We start from the raw sequence: 17,326 nt of genomic DNA on the forward strand, positions 1-17,326 counted from the left end.
ATGGCACATAATGATGATGATGAATGTATACAATAATGATTTCTTTCCCCTTTACAAAAATGAGATTAAAGAAACATATTTATCTATTACAAAAAGGAGTTAAATAAATTAAGTCTGTGTTGATCTGCTGTACTGACAGAGAGCAATTCAGCAAGCTCTTCTGTCAGCACAGTGGTGTGCTGGTTAGCACAACACTTTACAGTACAGGCAACGCAGGTTCGATTCCTGCCACTGCCTGTAAGGAGTCTGTACGTTCTCTCCGTGACTGTATGGGATTCCTTGGGCTTCTCCGGTTTCCTCCCACAGTCTGAAGACGTACTGGTTAGTAGGTTAATTAGTCAATGTAAATTGTTCCATGATTAGGCTAGGATAACACTGGGGGTTGCTGGGTGGCATCAGGGTCAAAGGACCGGAGGGGCTCATTCCACACTGTATCTATATAAATAAAGCTTTGTTCCGTGTAGTACTCAATGTGCAATATATTGAAATGATGAAAAAGCCAGAATCTGGCATATTCTACTCAGATTTTGGTAGACCTAGATTGTTGTCTCTTTGGGGGCTTTGCTATTGATTATGTGAAGGTGTTGGGGGGGGGCTGATGCCTCCCTCTGAAATGAGTGGAGGAAGGGTTGATGTTGTGTTGCTGCTTGTGTGTCAGAGGGGGAGGGAGGGCTTTGGGCGTTCGAATGTTTTCGTGTCATTCAAACTTTGTGGTTTTCTTAGTTTCGGGGACGTCTGTGAAGAGTAAGAATTTCAGGTTGTATACTGTATACATTCTCTGATATTAAATGGAACCATTCATACATTCTGTGCTGGTTTCTTTGAAGCTTCAGATTTATTAATACTAAGGAATAGTTTAAGTGATGATTCCTGGATGAACTTGAGTTACAAAATATTTACCCGCACAATTATCTGTTCCGATGAATGAGCAGTTAATAGATAACTCTGGTTTTGACTGAGTGCATACAGACCAACCACAAGCATGAAATACCTGTAAAAGGAGAAAGTTCAATTACGGCAAGGACTGTTTCCCTTTTAGTAATTATCCACAGATTATTGTGACGTGTTATGAGAGAATAAATGTTCAATTATATATAACTATAGAAAGAAAAGGAAATGTTTACCAGCATCTCAGTAACAACTCTATGACTGTATTTTACTTCAATCACATTCTACCTCTGATCTGGATTAGGTTTCCCCTTCTTCCTCATGTTGTTCGCAGTTGTTTTACCAAAATGTAGTCTTCCTAAGGTGATTTTTGTTGTTTGGTCTCCTGGCAAATCAAACCTGTAAAATTAAATACATTGAAATCTCTCTAAGCTACTTTTTCCAGATGAGTACAGTATGTTGAAGAGCAAACATGAGGAAATCTGCAGATGCTGGAAATTCAAACAACAACACACACAAAATGCTGGTGGAACACAGCAGGCCAGGCAGCATCTATAGGGAGAAGCGTTGTCGACATTTCGGGCCGAGACGCTTCTCCCTGTAGATGCTGCCTGGCCTGCTGTGTTCCTACCAGCATTTTGTGTGTGTTACAGTATGTTGAAATCACTTTAAATTCCAGGTTGGAAGAATGCGGAGAATTGACAGGTGTTTACTCAAGTGTGACTCTCTCATCGCAGTTTGTTGATTGTCAGCTGCAGTATCAGTTCCAGACAGAGATCGCCACTTTATACAATAAGCACCTGAATGCTCAGTTAGTCTTTAACTGTAAGCTGCAGAGTTGTAAAATTAGTCAGCTCCATGGGTACTGGCCTCTGTGATATCCAGGACATCTTCAAGGAGTGATGCCTCAAAAAGGCAGTGTCCGTTACTAAGGACCCCCATCACCCAGGACATGCCCTCTTCTCATTGCTACCATCAGGGAGGAGGTACAGGAGCCTGAAGGCACACTCTTAGCGATTCAGGAACAGCTTCTTCCCCTCTGCTATCTGATTTCTGAATGGACATTGAACCCATGAATACTACCTCACCGCTTTTTTTAATTTCTGTTTTTGCATTACTTATTTAATTTAACTATTTAATATACAAATAAACCTACTGAACTTCATGTTTTTTTTCCTATATTTATCATGTATTGCATTGTACTGCTGTTGCAAAGTTAACAAATTTCACAACACATGCAGGTGATATTAAATCCGATTCCAAATTGAGTTGACTTTATTACTTACATCCTTCATATACATGAGGAGTAAAAATCCATCTAAATGTGCAATGTGCAATTTATAATAAATAGTATGTACCACAGGATAGTCAATATAACATAGAAATACAGTTGTGTCAGCGTGAGTTATTCTAAAGGTATATCTGAGAGAGGGAATCTTAACCCATTTTAAGAAGTAAGGTGTGAATGCTACTGACACAAAGACTCATTTCAATATACGTTCAGCGCCGTCTACAAGCCTCTCATTCACTGCTGCTGGAGGACGGTGTCTGCGTGTGATGATCTCTCTCTGTCCCTCTTGCTCACTGCTCCAGAAGGCAGGTCCCTGCACTCAGATGGTCTTTCCCTCGATGCTGTCGGAAGTTCTGGGTCTGCAGTTGTGGACCGGTCTCTGTAGTTCATGCTATGATGTGTTTCCAGTTGTTTGTTTTTTTTGTTGTTATTCTGGGTGATTTTCAATCGGGATTGACTGCAGATAACGAGTTGAACTGAATATGCCTGGACTCTCTCGATTTTGTGTTTTATATTCTGTGTTTTTCACACATATTTTTGTTGCTGTTTGCGAAATTTGTTTAGTTCTGCAAATGGGGACAGGGGTTGGTGCTGTTCCATGGCTTTCTTTGTTTCGTGGCTGTCTATGGGGAAGACTAATCTAAATGTACTTTGATGCACCATCAATAACTCTCCGAGACGTGGGGCAAGATATCGGCTTTTATTGGCTGGTAGAAAGAACAAGCAGCAATTGACCACCACACTACATCCTGGAGACTGAGGCCGGGCTCAGTCTCCAATCGCCTTTATACCGGGGTCCGTGGGAGGAGCCACAGGAGCAGGGAGATGTAGTTCACCACATACTTTGAGCCTTTGAAGTGAAAAGAATTCACATTTGAAGAGAATATGAAAGAAAAAGTAGACAAGTAGAAAACTGTTTTACAAAGCTTTGGTATAGAAAGCGATACAACCGTCATGAAAGATGGATGCAAATAAGGGCACAGGGAAATATTGATCTAGACATATATTCTAACATTTTAAGTACAATTTTGAAATTAATTTGGGTTAGGGGATTCTCCCTAAGATACTGAAATATTTCTCTTTTTATTTACAAATGTACAACATAATTCCAGCCTTGTGTTATTATCAAATTCTTTTTTAAATAAGGATAGGGTCTTGCCCAAAACATCTACTGTTTATTCCTCTCTCTAGAAGCTGTTTGACCTGCTGAGTTCCTCTGGCATTTTGTGTCTGTGTTGCTGAGAACATCCCCCATCACTGTTATTAAACAATTTCTATCTCAATTCTTGCACATGCTTGTTCCTCGTCCAAAATTTGTTCCAGCTTCCTGCTGATTTTGATGAGCATCAGTGAAATACCGAAATGCATTTCAAAGCTGAGTTTGGAAGAAAAATAGCAGCTGAGTGATGAATAACTTAAAATCTTCTCTACCAATCTGGAAGAACGTACAGGAGCCTGAAGACCCGCACTCAACGATTCAGGGCTAGCTTCTTCCCCTCTGCCATCCAATTTCTGAACGGACATTAAACCCATGAATACTACCTCATTAATTTTTTTGCACTTACTTATTTAAGTTAACTATTTTATATACACATATGTTACTGTAATTTGCTTTTTATTATTAAGTATTGCAAGGTACTGCTGCCACAAAATTAACAAGTTTCACGACATATGCCGGTGATATTAAACCTGATTCTGATTCTGCCACTTTCTGATTGTGTTTCCCTGCAGATGCACAACCAACAATGACAGGAAAGCTGTTAGCATCATTGTTTCTGAGGTAAATTGTTACTGGTCAAGTCTCGATTTGAGCCTTCCTATCATTTTTCCCACATTCTGTCTGCGGGCGATGCTGAGTTTTCCAAGTTAGCTATGCTTCACTTTTAAAACTTCATAATTATAATGGACTTTATTGTAGCTGTTACCTGATTGGATTAAAAAGTTTCTTGCTGCGGTCAGATTGAGATTGCTCAATGGTGATCACCTGATTTGTGGCTTCAGCCTGTGAAGAAAAATAGCAGTTTCATGATTGCAGTCCTTTATTAGATGTATAAAAGAAAGCCAAATAAGATATAGGAGCAGAATTAGGCCATTTGGCCCATCAAGTCTGCTCCACCATTCAATCATAGCCGATCCAATTTTCCTCTCAGCCCCAGTCTCCTGTCTTTCCCCCATATCCCTTCATGCCCTGCCTAATCAAGAGCCCATCAACCTCTGCCTTAAACATACCCAATTACCCGGCCTCCACAGCCGCCTGTGACAACAAATTCCACAGATTCACCACTCTCTGGCTAAAAAAGTTCCTCCTCACCTAAGTTCTTAAAGGACGCCCTCTACTCTCCCTCACCATAGAAAACATCTTCTCCGCATCCACTTCATCGAGGCCTTTCACCATTCGTTAGCTTTCAATGAGGTTTGTGGCATTTAAGGCAGAGATAGATAGGTTCTTGATTAGCCAGGGCATCAAAGGGTATGGAGAGAAGGCAGGGGAGTGGGGATGACTGGAAGAATTAGATCAGCCCGTAATTGAATGGTGGAGGAGATTTGATGGGCTGAATGGCCTATTTCTGCTCCTATATCTTATGATCTTATAGTCTAGGTCATCCCTTATTTTTATGAATTCCAGTGAATACAGGCCCATGCTGTGCCCTACTGTTAGTACTAGTTCTGTTATCCTCCTGGCTGTCTCTAAAGCCTTGAGCCCCCACTGTCTCCAGCGATTGTCTCGAATTCACAGGACCTCAGTCACCAATGCTGTCTTTTCCATCTCACACACAGCAATACTAAATGGGAAGAACACTTTGCTACCAGAATTTCTGAAGCACATGTTCTACCAACACACTTCATAACTCTAACTCCGGTCTGAAAGTGCAGTAACTGGAAAGAGCCTTCTTCAACTAGCAAACAGCTTTAATTGATCTCTGCAAGCTTTTCTTAGCCATTCCAAAGCACTAAATAGAACTTAGCTGAAATATTTTACACTCTTCTGGGCATCACATGAAGAAAACAGACAGAGTTCTGTCAGAGAAAGAGGGAGGAAGCAAAATTCAATCAAAATCACTTTTAAAGGAGGAATTAGGTAAATACTTGATGCTAAAATTTCTAGGGTTCTGAGGTAAGAGCTGGTCAGTTCGACTAATTAAATATTTCCTTTGATTAGCAATGCTGCAGAAATTCATATTAATAATGTAGGTAGAAAGCACGATCTATACCTCAGTCACTTCTTGCAGAAATCATTTATGCACTACAGTCAGAAGCAATCACTTAGAGTGGTTCTTGTTATAAGTGTTTGCATTCTGTTCAGTTTAAAAGTGATAACATGTCAGTCATACTTTGCATTTAGCAATTAGAATAATTAAAATGGTACTGGGATAATTTAAGTGATGGCTATGCCTCGTGGAGTGGCCTTGTTAACTATGATAAATTAAGAATAGTAACTTTAATGCATTCACTGCCTTTCAAACCTTCATTTCAAATTGACCATACAGTTTGTCTGAAAATTATTAGCTGTTGTTAACCATCTGCTCTTAACCCCAATACAGTAAAACTCAATAATTTGGGATGGTAGTGGTACCAGTCTATTTGCTGCTATTCAGCTATATTCCATTCTATTTACTGAGGCACAGCACAGAATGGACCACTCCAGCCCGTCAAACTTCACCACCCAGCAGTCCCCCGATTTAATCCCAGCCTAATCACGGGACAATTTACAATGACCAATTGACCTCCCAACTGGTACACCGTTGCATTGTGGGAGGAAACCAGAGCACGCACCTAGAGGAACCCTACGCAAGGACATAGGAACGGTGGGAATCAAACTCCGGTCAAAGCATTGTGCTAACCACTACACTACCATGCTGCCCAATTAATTCCAGTGAATACAACACACTTTTACATCACTTTGTTTTTAATGGAGTACACAGTATTGTAAAACAGAACTCCAGTGAGCCAGGATGTGCAGGTTAGAAAGGACCCCAGTGAGGGTGGGAAACAGGGCCCAGGCGCGTTTAGAGGGAGTTTAGGAATCGGTGCCCGGTGAGCCAGATCCTGAACCATTAGCTTTACTGATTATTCTGATAATGAATGGTCAGAGATTTACAAACCAGCTCATATAGTTTTAAATTATGGCCATTCAAATTTAAGGTAAATTCAAGTTTATTGTTAAATTTTCCAGATAACACTAAAACTGGTTTTGTATAAATCAAAGTTTACGATTTCAAATTAATTGAAATACAATCTCTTGAAACCTGTAACATGTACACATTCCAACTGTGAACATTTCCTATAGACAATACTCTACATTTTAGGGATGTATATAGATGATTATTTAAACCCTAAAAATAACTTTTCAATTACAAATCTATTTTAAAACTTGCCTTTACTCCAAAAATATTCAGGAAGAATGATTCAATTGGTTTAAAGCCCACAGGTGTTTTGACATATTTTGGATTTCCAATCAAGCCAACATGAACTGTGACCTGGAAGTGGTTCTTCTTCTGACAAACAAATGAGCCATCCACTGTTGAAAAGTTAAATCCTTTGTCTGCATCTACTTGATATCCTGGAGCAGATCTAATAAGAAACACAGAAAGTTAAAAATTAATTTTACATGCACCCTTCCGGGTACAAAAAAAATGGATTAATGAAATAGCATGCACGGCAGTAGTCAAAACATACTTCTGAAACAGGAAAAACGATTTTTCAAAGCATTTTGGAAAGGGAATGAATCAGCCGATTTAACAATGAAGCATTTCCAATTGTAATATTAGAGAAAAAAAGTCGGAATATCATGCCCTTTTGTCCAAATACAATTCAGATTTTATTAAAATATGCATCAGTGTTTGTAAACCTTACCCATAAACAATGAAGATTTAGGGCATGAGATGAAATAGTTAGTATCTGTACTCAGAAATTTCTATCAATAACCATCAAACTTCCATGGCACAACAAAAGTAACCATACAATAGGCCAATAGAAAATGGTGTTTTGTATTTAAGATACTGTATATTTTCTAAAGATCACGAGATAGATAAAGATCAGCTGTATGTGTCACACTTACATCAAAACGTTCGGTGGAATGTGTCATTTGCATCAAATCAAATCAGTGACGATTGTGCTGCACAATCCTTGTGAGGATTGGTAGCAGAGTGGTTAGCACAGTGCTTTACAGCACAGGCGACCCCGGTTCAATTCCAGCCGCTGTTTGCACATTCACTCACGACTGTGTGGGTTTTATCCGGTTTCCTCCCACAGTCGTGTCAGTTGGCATCGAGGGCAGTTGTAAATTGTCCCGTGATTAAGTTCGGATTAAATCGGGGGATTGCTGGGCAGTGTGGCTGCAAGGGCCAGAAGGGCCCGTTCCGCGCTGTATCGCAATAAACAAATATAAAGTGTCGCCACCATTCCAGTGCCACAACCCACTAAGCCTAAGCTGTGGAATGTGGGAAGAAACCAGAGCACTGGGAGGAAACCCATGTAACCATGGGGAGAATGTACAAGCTCCTTACAGACAGTGGCACAAAGCAAACCCCAATCTTATTGCTGGCATTGTAAGGTCTGCGCTAACATTCTGCCCTTCTGTCACATAACCACAAACCTTCAAATTAAAAGTTAAAAAGGTAAAAAAAATACTTACAATTCATTGTAACTACTGTCACATAATGTCGCCCATTGATTGGGTTGGAAAGGTTGCCATTTCAAACGTAGACAGCCCCAGTCCATAGAAACTCCCGTTTGCCTGTCCGTATCAAAACTGTGGTTATCTGCACAGTGTTCTCTAGAATCTATGTTTCAGAAAATCAGGTATGTATATTGATAAGGCTAGTCTGACAGTAAATTAGAAGAGAACTCAATCTACGCTGGATACATTGGCTACAAAGAAAATCTGTAAGATGTTTTACTCAACAAAATTTAATAAATGAAGATAAGTTAACGAATATTGATATTAATATTACAAAAGAAGTGTTAATTAGAGAATGCAATGAAATAAAAACTGGATTAAACAATGCAGAATGCATGCACTTGATAATGAATCTAATCATTGAAGGAAAGTTGTACTGTATGCATAAAATCACAAATGCACCATTTTCAGGTAGACAGCCAAAGGAAAGCAAAACTGATGTGAGCTGATTTTTTAAAAAAATCTAATTTAGATTCACATGCAAGTCATTGTCATTGTGTGGCCCAGCCAATCCCCTCTCCATTTCGAGCAACACAGACCAAGTGTTGGCAGAACTCAGCAAGTCAGGCAGTATCTATAGAGCAGGGCTCCCTAACCTGGGGAACACAGACTCCTTGGTTAATGGTGGGGGTCCATGGCATAAAAGAACCAGGGAGCCCCTGCTATAGAGGGAAATAAACAGTCACCGTTTCAGGCCAAAAGCCTTCATCAGGGCTGATGAAGGGCCTTGGCCCAAATCATCGACTGATTATTCCTCTCCATAGATGCTGCCTGACTTTCTGAGTTAAAACATAGAACATAGAATAGCACATAATGTTGTGCCGACCTTCAAACCCTGCCTCCCATATAACCCCCCACCTTAAATTCCTCCATATACCTGTCTAGTAGTCTCTTAAACTTCACTAGTGTAACTGCCTCCACCACTGACTCAGGCAGTGCATTCCACACACCAACCACTCTCTGAGTGGAAAACCTTCCTCTAATATCCCCCTTGAACTTCCGTCCCCTTACCTTAAAGCCATGTCCTCTCGTACTGAGCAGTGGTGCCCTGGGGAAGAGGCGCTGGCTGTCCACTCTGTCTATTCTTCTTAATATCTTGTACACCTCTATCATGTCTCCTCTCATCCTCCTCTCCAAAGAGTAAGGCCCTAGCTCCCTTAATCTCTGATCATAATCCATATTCTCTAAACCAGGCAGCATCCTGGTAAATCTCCTCTATACCCTTTCCAATGCTTCCACATCCTTCCTATAGTGAGGTAACCAGAACTGGACACAGTACTCCAAGTGTGGCCTAACTAGAGTTTTATAAAGCTGCATCATTACATCGTGTATCTTAAACTCTATTCCTCGACTTATGAAAACTAACACCCCATAAGCTTTCTTAACCACCTGTGAGACAACTTTCAGGGATCTGTGGACATGTACCCCCAGATCCCTCTGTTCCTCCACACTACCAAGTATCCTGCCATTTACTTTGTACTCTGCCTTGGAGTTTGTCCTTCCAAATGTACCACCTCACACTTCTCTGGGTTGAACTCCATCTGCCACTTCTTAGCCCACTTCTGCATCCTATCAATGTCTCTGCAATCTTCGACAATCCTCTACACTATCTACAACACCACCAACCTTTGTGTCGCCTGCAAACTTGCCAACCCACCCTTCTACCCCCACATCCAGGTCATTAATAAAAATCACAAAAAGTAGAGGTCCCAGGACAGATCCTTGTGGGACACCACTAGTTACAACCCTCCAATCTGAATGTACTCCCTCCACCACGACCCTCTGCCTTCTACAGGCAAGCCAATTCTGAATCCACCTGGCCAAACTTCCCTGGATCCCATGCCTTCTGACTTTCTGAATAAGCCTACCATGTGGAACCTTGTCAAATGCCTTACTAAAATCCATGTAGATCACATCCACTGCACTACCGTTATCTATATGCCTGGTCACCTCCTCAGAGAACTCTATCAGTTCCTCCAGCATTGTGTGTGTGTTGCTTAAGATTTCCAGCATCTACAGAATCTCTGGAATTTATTGTTTGCCCCTCTCTATTTTACCTAATTGCTATTGTGTTAGGTGCTTTGGGATGTCCTTGTTACAGAAATTCCAGATTTATAACATGCTACATGAATGGATGTCTTTGATAAGCATCTACAAAAGGGAATTAAGTCTTGGGACCAAGTATGAGTGTCCCAAGCATCATTTCAATGCCTGAGCAGGTTTTCACAAAGGTAAGCACAACACCAACATTCAGGATGAGATAGTAAATTGGATTAGATATTTGCTTTATGGGAGAAGCCAGAGAGCGGTCATAGATGGTTGCCTCTCTGACTGGAGGCCTGTGACCAGTGGAGTGCCGTAGAAATCGGTGCTGGGTCCATTGCGGCTTGCCATCTATATCAACAATCTGGATGAGAAGTGGTTGACTGGATCAGCAAATTTGCAGATGACTCCGAGATGGGGGGTATAATGGACAGCGAGGAAGACTATCAGAGCTTGCAGCAGGATCTGGACCAGCTGGAAAATAGCAGATGGAATTTAATGCAGATATGTGCAAGATGTTGCACTTCAGTAGGACAAACCAAGGTAGGTCTTACACAGTGAACAGTAGCACTGAGGGGTGTGGTAGAACAAGAGATCTAGGAATACAGGTCCATAATTCATTAAAGGTGGTGTCACAGGTTAATAGGGACATAAAGAAAGCTTTTGGCACATTGGCCTTCATAAATCAATGTACAGGAGATGGGATGTTTTGATGAAGTTGTATAAGACATTGGTGAGGCCTAATTTGGAGTATTATGTGCAGTTTTGGTCACCTACCTACATGAAAAATATAAATAAGGTTGAAAGATTACCAAGAGAAATAAAAGCCAAAATGTGCAAATTAGATGTCTCCAAAATAATATCTTTTCCTCCAACAGTACTGAATAAGGCAATCAAAGGGTTAGACTTAAAATTTACTTTGAAAAGTACAGAGAAAGTTTGGAATACTTCCTTCCAATATTTATCAAGACTCGGACATGTCCAAAACATATGAATTAGTGCAGCTTCTCCATTGTTACATCTATCACAATAGGGAGATATATCCGAATAAAAACGAGATAGCTTATCCTTGGTCATGTGAGCCCTATGAACCACTTTAAATTGTAGGAGGGAGTGGCGGGCACATAATGATGAAGTGTTAACCAATTTAAAAATTCCATTCCAAGTTTCCTCAGAAATTGAACTTCTCTTGTAGCTAGGAGGGTGCTCTTGCTTAAATGGAAGGATGTTGTTCCGCCTACTCATGCTCAATGTTATGTCATGCTTAAATTTAGAGAAGATCCATTGTTCAATTTCTGAATCTAGTCAAGACTTTCAAACATTGTGGGGACCATTTCTGAACTATTTTCAAAACCTTTGATTTGTTCTTAAAGTACAGATGTTGGCTGATAACATATTTCACTATATGATTAGGATTTTTTCCTTGAAGCCTCAAAAAATGTGATATATAATATATATCTTCTTGTACTCCGTATTCTTCTATGTAGAAATTAACAAAAATATTGAAGGAGAAAGATTACTAAGAAAATTTACAAGGACTTTGCTGGAGCTGGAGGACCTAAGTGAGGTGGAAAGATTGTGTAGGTTAGGACTTACTCTTTTGAACACAGATTGACAGGAAATTTGAATTATGAAGGGTAAAGATAAAGTAAATGCAAGTCATCTTTTTCCACTGAGGATGGGTGGGACTACATGTAGAGGTCATGGGTTAATGGTGAAAGGTGAAAAGTTTAAGAAGAACATGTTTAAAGGTTTAAAAGTTTAAAGAGAGGCATCTTCACTCAGAGGGTATTGAGAGTGTGGAATGAGCTGTCAGAGCAAGTGGTGCATGCAAGCTCAATTTCAATGGTTAAGAGAAGTTTGGATAGGTACCTGGATGGCAGGGGTATAGAGGGCTATGGTCCTGGTGCAGGTCGATGTGACTAGGAAGTTTAAATGGTTCAGCACAGACTAGATGTATATGAATGCTGTATTTCTATGATCTCAAGGATCTAAGGGATGATAACATCTAATTTTAATTTCATGGTCAATGATGGATACAATCGTCCTGGAAGTGATGCAATAAAGACTAGCTAGATTGATGTTTTGGATGAGAGGATTTTAACATGAAGAGACACTGGGTAGAAGTGCCTTATGTATGCTGATGGGTGCATGGAGAAGGGTCCATATCTCAACTCTCCATAAAGTGAAGCCAGGTCATCTGAGTATGCATCACAAAACATGAGCTGGAAATAAATGCTCTGTTTACCTCTTACCACATGAACTGCATGAGAATTACCGTTACTCTGGATCTCAGTTTACTGGGCAGTTATTTGTGAATCCTGATAGGTGCATCTCTGCTCCCCATTGCAAGTATCACCTTTATGCAAGATTCTGACACAGTAGATTGGAAGGTATTCTTAACAGAGACGAGAAAACAAGAAGGGCATTGTCTGAGCTACCTAAGGAAGAAAATTATATATATATATATATATATATATATATATATATAGAGAGAGAGAGAGAGAGAGAGAGAGAGAGAGAGAGAGAGAGAGAGAAAGAAATGGATACAGTTCCAGTGTGTGTGTGTGTGTGTGTGTGTGTGTGTGTGAGTGTGTGTGTGTGTGTGTGTGTGTGTGTGTGTGTGTGTGTGTGTGTGTGTGTGTGTGTGTGTGTGTGTGTTGCCTTATTTGATCTCAGCCAGACCTAGAACAGGACTGCAATTAGCAACAGGCCTCTTAAATCAGTAAATACACACTTCTACTTTCAGTACTTTTTTCCTTCGCACATAATTGTGGAAATCCTTACAACTTGCTTTTCTATTCCTCGTTTAAGATCATTTTTTAAAAAATTTAGCTTACCCTAGAATTCAATAAGAAAATTGCTTCATCACCTGGCAGCCATCAAGATAACTTTATGAAAAAGTAAAACTTCCTTTACACAATTTGTATGATAAGGCTTTTGGATGAACTGCCAGACATGTTCGTGATGAAATGGGAGTTCAGCATGAAACCAAACTTGAGTTTCCAAGGAACACACACAAAATGCTGGTGGAACACAGGCAGCATCTATAGGGAGAAGCACTGTCGACGTTTTGGGCCGAGACCCTTCATCAGTACACTGACGAAGTTTCCAAGGCACTGCTTAGATGTTAATATCAAGAAAATAATAATTTCCAAATCAATCATCTCTACTTGATGGGATAATGTTAGATGGGATAATACTAGACAGGTTTATGGAGGAATTTAAGGTGGGGGGTTATATGGGAGGTAGGGTTTGAGGGTCGGCACAACATTGTGGGCCGGACCTGTAATGTGCTGTACTATTCTATGTTCTATGTCTCTGTCCCAGCCTTAAACTACTCTTGCTTTACAAAGGGAGAACAGCCTCACCACGGATCACTGACCTCATCCATCTGCAATTTCTCTATGTGCAACAATTCCAATAATGATGGCCATCCAAGTCTCACAATGTGGTGAACTACATATACCTGTCTGGACATGCCCCTCTGCTGACTGCTCCTATGGCTCCTCCCACAGACCCCGGTATAAAGGCGATTGGAGGCACTGCTCCTCCCTCAGTCTCCAGGATGTTGTGTGGTGGTCTCTTGCTATTAATCGTGGTCTCTTGCAACTAATAAAAGCCTATTGTTTGCCTCCCGTCTCCGAGAGTTATTGATGGTGCATCACACATGGAATGAATCAATGATTCTACTCATTACATATGTTACCCATCCTATTTTCACAGAGAAATTAACTCCTTTAAAAATAGAACTAACTGAAAACAATTAATACAGAATTTATCCAATTTTCCAGTTGACACAAATTGAAAGAAAAAAAACAAAACAATTTCAACATAAACCTACAGCAATCTTCTTCAATGTCATTCCACGTGTCATCAACAGTGCCCTCAAAAAACTCAGGATGTTTCCTTTTGTTTGAATGCGGAATTAAAACTCTAGAACACAAGAAGTTTTGTGAGAAATTTGCAGAATATATTTTGTACATTTTGACTGTATCCTCAATAGAAACAATTTTTCAATCATTTTCTTTTTCCAGATTGGACAAGTAATCACAATCAGACCAGAGAAATAATAGTGGACTTTAGGAAGGTGCAGAGGAACCATCCCGCTCCGCGCATTCATGGCTCCTCCGCAGAGAGAGTTAAATGCACCAAGTTCCTGGGAGTTCACATCACGGACAACCTCACCTGATCCATCAATAGCACCTCCCTGAATAAGGCAGCACTGCAGTGCCTCCACTTCCTGAGGAGAATGAGGCAAGTGTTTCTCCCCTCGTGCCCACCTCCCCCTGCCCCCATCTTAACTGAATTTTACAGGAACACCATTGAGAGCATCTGGAGCATCTGCTATGGAAGCAGCAGACCATTGGACTGAGTGCCCTTACAAAGGACTTTGAGAATAGCAGACAAGAACATCAGGATCTTCCTACCACCCGCATGGCCCTTAATGTTATTAGGGAACCCACCCATCCGTCCAGCATCCTTTCTGACTTTCAACCATCAGGCAGGAGCTCCCGATGCATCAAGACAAGAACAGTCAATACAGGAAACAGCTTCACCCCTCAGGCCATTAGGCTCCTGAACTCCCTGCCGCATCGCATTCGAAGTGTCACCAGATAATTTGTACTGTACCCTACAGTATTTAATTTATGCACTTTACTTTTTCTTACCTATGTGTAATTCATTTGTAGATTTAATTCTTACTTTCCTGAGTTACTGTGTGTTATATGTGTGCTGTGTGTACCATTGTGCTTTACTCTCTGATCTGGAAAAACGTCTCATTTGGCGATATATGTGTATATAGTTAAATGACAATAAACTTGACTTGACATAGTTGATTGTTTGATTATAAGTCAGTTAACTATATGCAACTAAAATGCAACGTGAACATCAATAATTACACTCAGATTTAACCTGGTTTAGATATAGCAAGTACTAAAATATTAATTCAAATGTTCGCTGCTTTCCTGAAATAAGTTGGACTCACTCAGAGGGGTGATTGATATTCTGCTGGACGGGAACAGTTGGTAGACACGCATAACTTGAAGATACTGAGCAGTTGCTCGGAGGCATAGTCACATGAGGTTTCACAGGATGTTCCCGAAGTCCATTATATCTGCATTGTTGCGGCAAGTTAGAATGAGTAGACACCGCCAATTCACTGAGCGCACAAGAAGCTTTACGATGGTTCACCGAAGAGGTCTGTCTCATCTGGGGGTGGATTTCAGCAGTCCAGGTACCTCCACGCTGTACATCTAAATAGAATATTAAATTAATCCAGTATTTCTTACTAAAAGGCATGCATCCTTCCAAACTGGATGATATAACTGCCTCACAGCCTGGTACAGAAACACCAATGCCCTTGAATTGAATACAAAAAGTAATGGACACAGTTCAGTCCATTACAGGTAAAACCCTCCCAGCCACTGAGCACATTTAGATGAAACACTGTCACAGGAAAGCAGGGACGTCCCACTGCCCAGGACACACTCTCTTCTCGCTGCTGCCATCAAGAAGATGTACAAGAGCCTCAGGACTCACACCACCAGGTTCAGGAACAGTTATTACCCCTCAACCACCAGGCTCTAGGGGATAACTTCACTTGCCCCATCATTGAAATGTTCCCTCAACTTATGGTTTCACTTTTCATCTTATGTTCCAACATTTATTGTTTATTTATTATTATTTCTTCTTTTTGTATTTGCACAGGTTGCTGCCTTTTGCACTTTGGTTGATCGTCCAAGTTGGGTGGTCTTTTATTGAATCTGTTATGGTTATTATTCTATAGATTTGCTGAGTTTGCCCACAAAGGAAATAAATCTCAGGTTTGCATACGGTGGCATACAGCATATGTACTTGGATAATAAAATTTACTTTGAATTTTAAAAAGCAAAACTGCAACTTATCGCATCGATCTACAGTGTCATTGGAGACAATTTACTCCATGGTATCTATGCTGTCTACAATTAATCCACTTCACAATGACACACAAAATGGTAACTCTTTTTCTCTTCACAGATACTATTTGACCTGTGCTTTCAAATAAATAACAGATTCCCTCTAAAGATAGTAAAAAGCACTCTCTATGGAAGAACAAGTTACAATGTCCTCTCAATTAAGCATTTATCATTTGACAAGTATATTTTTATGGATATCATCCAGTTCTATCCATGCTATCAACTACTTATCTGTAAAGTCTACCATCTTTTCAAAAGACTGTTCTGAACTTTGTCAAAGATGGTTTTATTTCCAGAATATTCTTTGCCTAGTCTCTTTGATGAAACCATATATTTCCTATTAATTAATCCTACATGAAGTTAAGAGATTGTGTCACTCAAATGATCTTGTTACCTGCAGTGCAAAATAAAAAGTTCATAGGAAGGAAAATTAGTTTTTGATACAAAATATAAGAGATTATACAAATGCTGGACATCCAGCGTAAAACACACAAGAAGTGGTGGAGGAACTCAGAAGGTCAAGCAGCATCTATGGGAATGAATAAAGAGTTATTCTGAAAATAAACACGTTCCTTTACAGAGATCAGGGAATATGGCTCAGAGCAGAAAATAAGACAGGTATCTAATGTTGAAACAGAAAGAATATAATTGGGAGAAATGATAAAGCATTAATAAATGCAAAGAAAAACTGTTTTGCATGAAATAGTATGATTAAGTCATTCCAATGGAAACTCAATACTCTTCATTTTCCTGCTCACCTATAATATGGTTCATTGCCCTCTGATTCTTCACTTAAGTTACTAAGTTGTGAACAGCTGAGGACCCAGTTCTGTTCCCTTGCCAACACACCAAAACAGACAGCTAACTAGGAAAATGGACGATTTATTTCTACTCAATTTTATTCCTTTATGTTCAACTCCATAAATATCGAGATTAGATCATATCAGAGCCAGATTTAATATTTATTTCCCTATTTATTTGTTGAGATACAGCGTGGAATAGGCCCTTCTGGCCCTCCGAGCCATGCTATCCTGCAATCTCCCGATTCAATCCCAGCCTCATCATGGAACAATTTACAATCACCAGTTCACCTACCTACCAGTATGTTTTGGACAGCGGAAGGAAACCGGATCACCTGGAGGAAACCCACGCAGTCAGGGGAGAATGTACAAATGTCTTACAGGTAGAATTGAACCCAGGTTGTCTTGGTTGTATAGTGTTGTGCTAACCACTACACTACCGTACCACTCACAACATTGACATGTCATGAAATTTGTTGTTACACGGCAGAAAAATATATATGTAATTGTGTATGTATATATACATACACACATGTATTCACACACACATTTTATATATATCGACACATATAGGCAGACAATTTCTGAAGAGTATCGAGATTTTTATATATATATAATTTATTTATTTATTCTTCAGAGATTGTCTGCCTGGCATCAGTGGTTACAT

At 40.0% G+C, this 17,326-nt stretch overlaps 1 protein-coding gene and 1 long non-coding RNA gene across 2 annotated transcripts in view; one reads left to right on the forward strand and one right to left on the reverse strand.

Moving 5' to 3' along the window:
• myrfl (myelin regulatory factor like) overlaps window positions 1-17,326 on the reverse strand; it is a 71,336-nt gene that overhangs the window by 39,767 nt on the left and 14,243 nt on the right. Inside the window, exons 4-10 of the mRNA XM_073059672.1 lie at window positions 14,890-15,157; window positions 13,747-13,838; window positions 7,815-7,962; window positions 6,556-6,751; window positions 4,105-4,181; window positions 1,177-1,287; window positions 901-991 (exon numbers count right to left, since the gene is read on the reverse strand). Coding sequence (XP_072915773.1) covers window positions 901-991; window positions 1,177-1,287; window positions 4,105-4,181; window positions 6,556-6,751; window positions 7,815-7,962; window positions 13,747-13,838; window positions 14,890-15,157 — 983 coding nt within the window. The remainder of the gene's footprint in view (window positions 1-900; window positions 992-1,176; window positions 1,288-4,104; window positions 4,182-6,555; window positions 6,752-7,814; window positions 7,963-13,746; window positions 13,839-14,889; window positions 15,158-17,326) is intronic.
• On the forward strand, window positions 970-14,615 carry LOC140734951 (uncharacterized). The gene is made up of 3 exons (XR_012100646.1): window positions 970-1,038; window positions 3,911-3,959; window positions 13,940-14,615. It is a non-coding gene; the product is annotated as an uncharacterized lncRNA (long non-coding RNA).

Source organism: Hemitrygon akajei, chromosome 10 (genome assembly GCF_048418815.1).
Source record: "Hemitrygon akajei chromosome 10, sHemAka1.3, whole genome shotgun sequence".
Lineage (NCBI taxonomy): Eukaryota > Metazoa > Chordata > Chondrichthyes > Myliobatiformes > Dasyatidae > Hemitrygon > Hemitrygon akajei.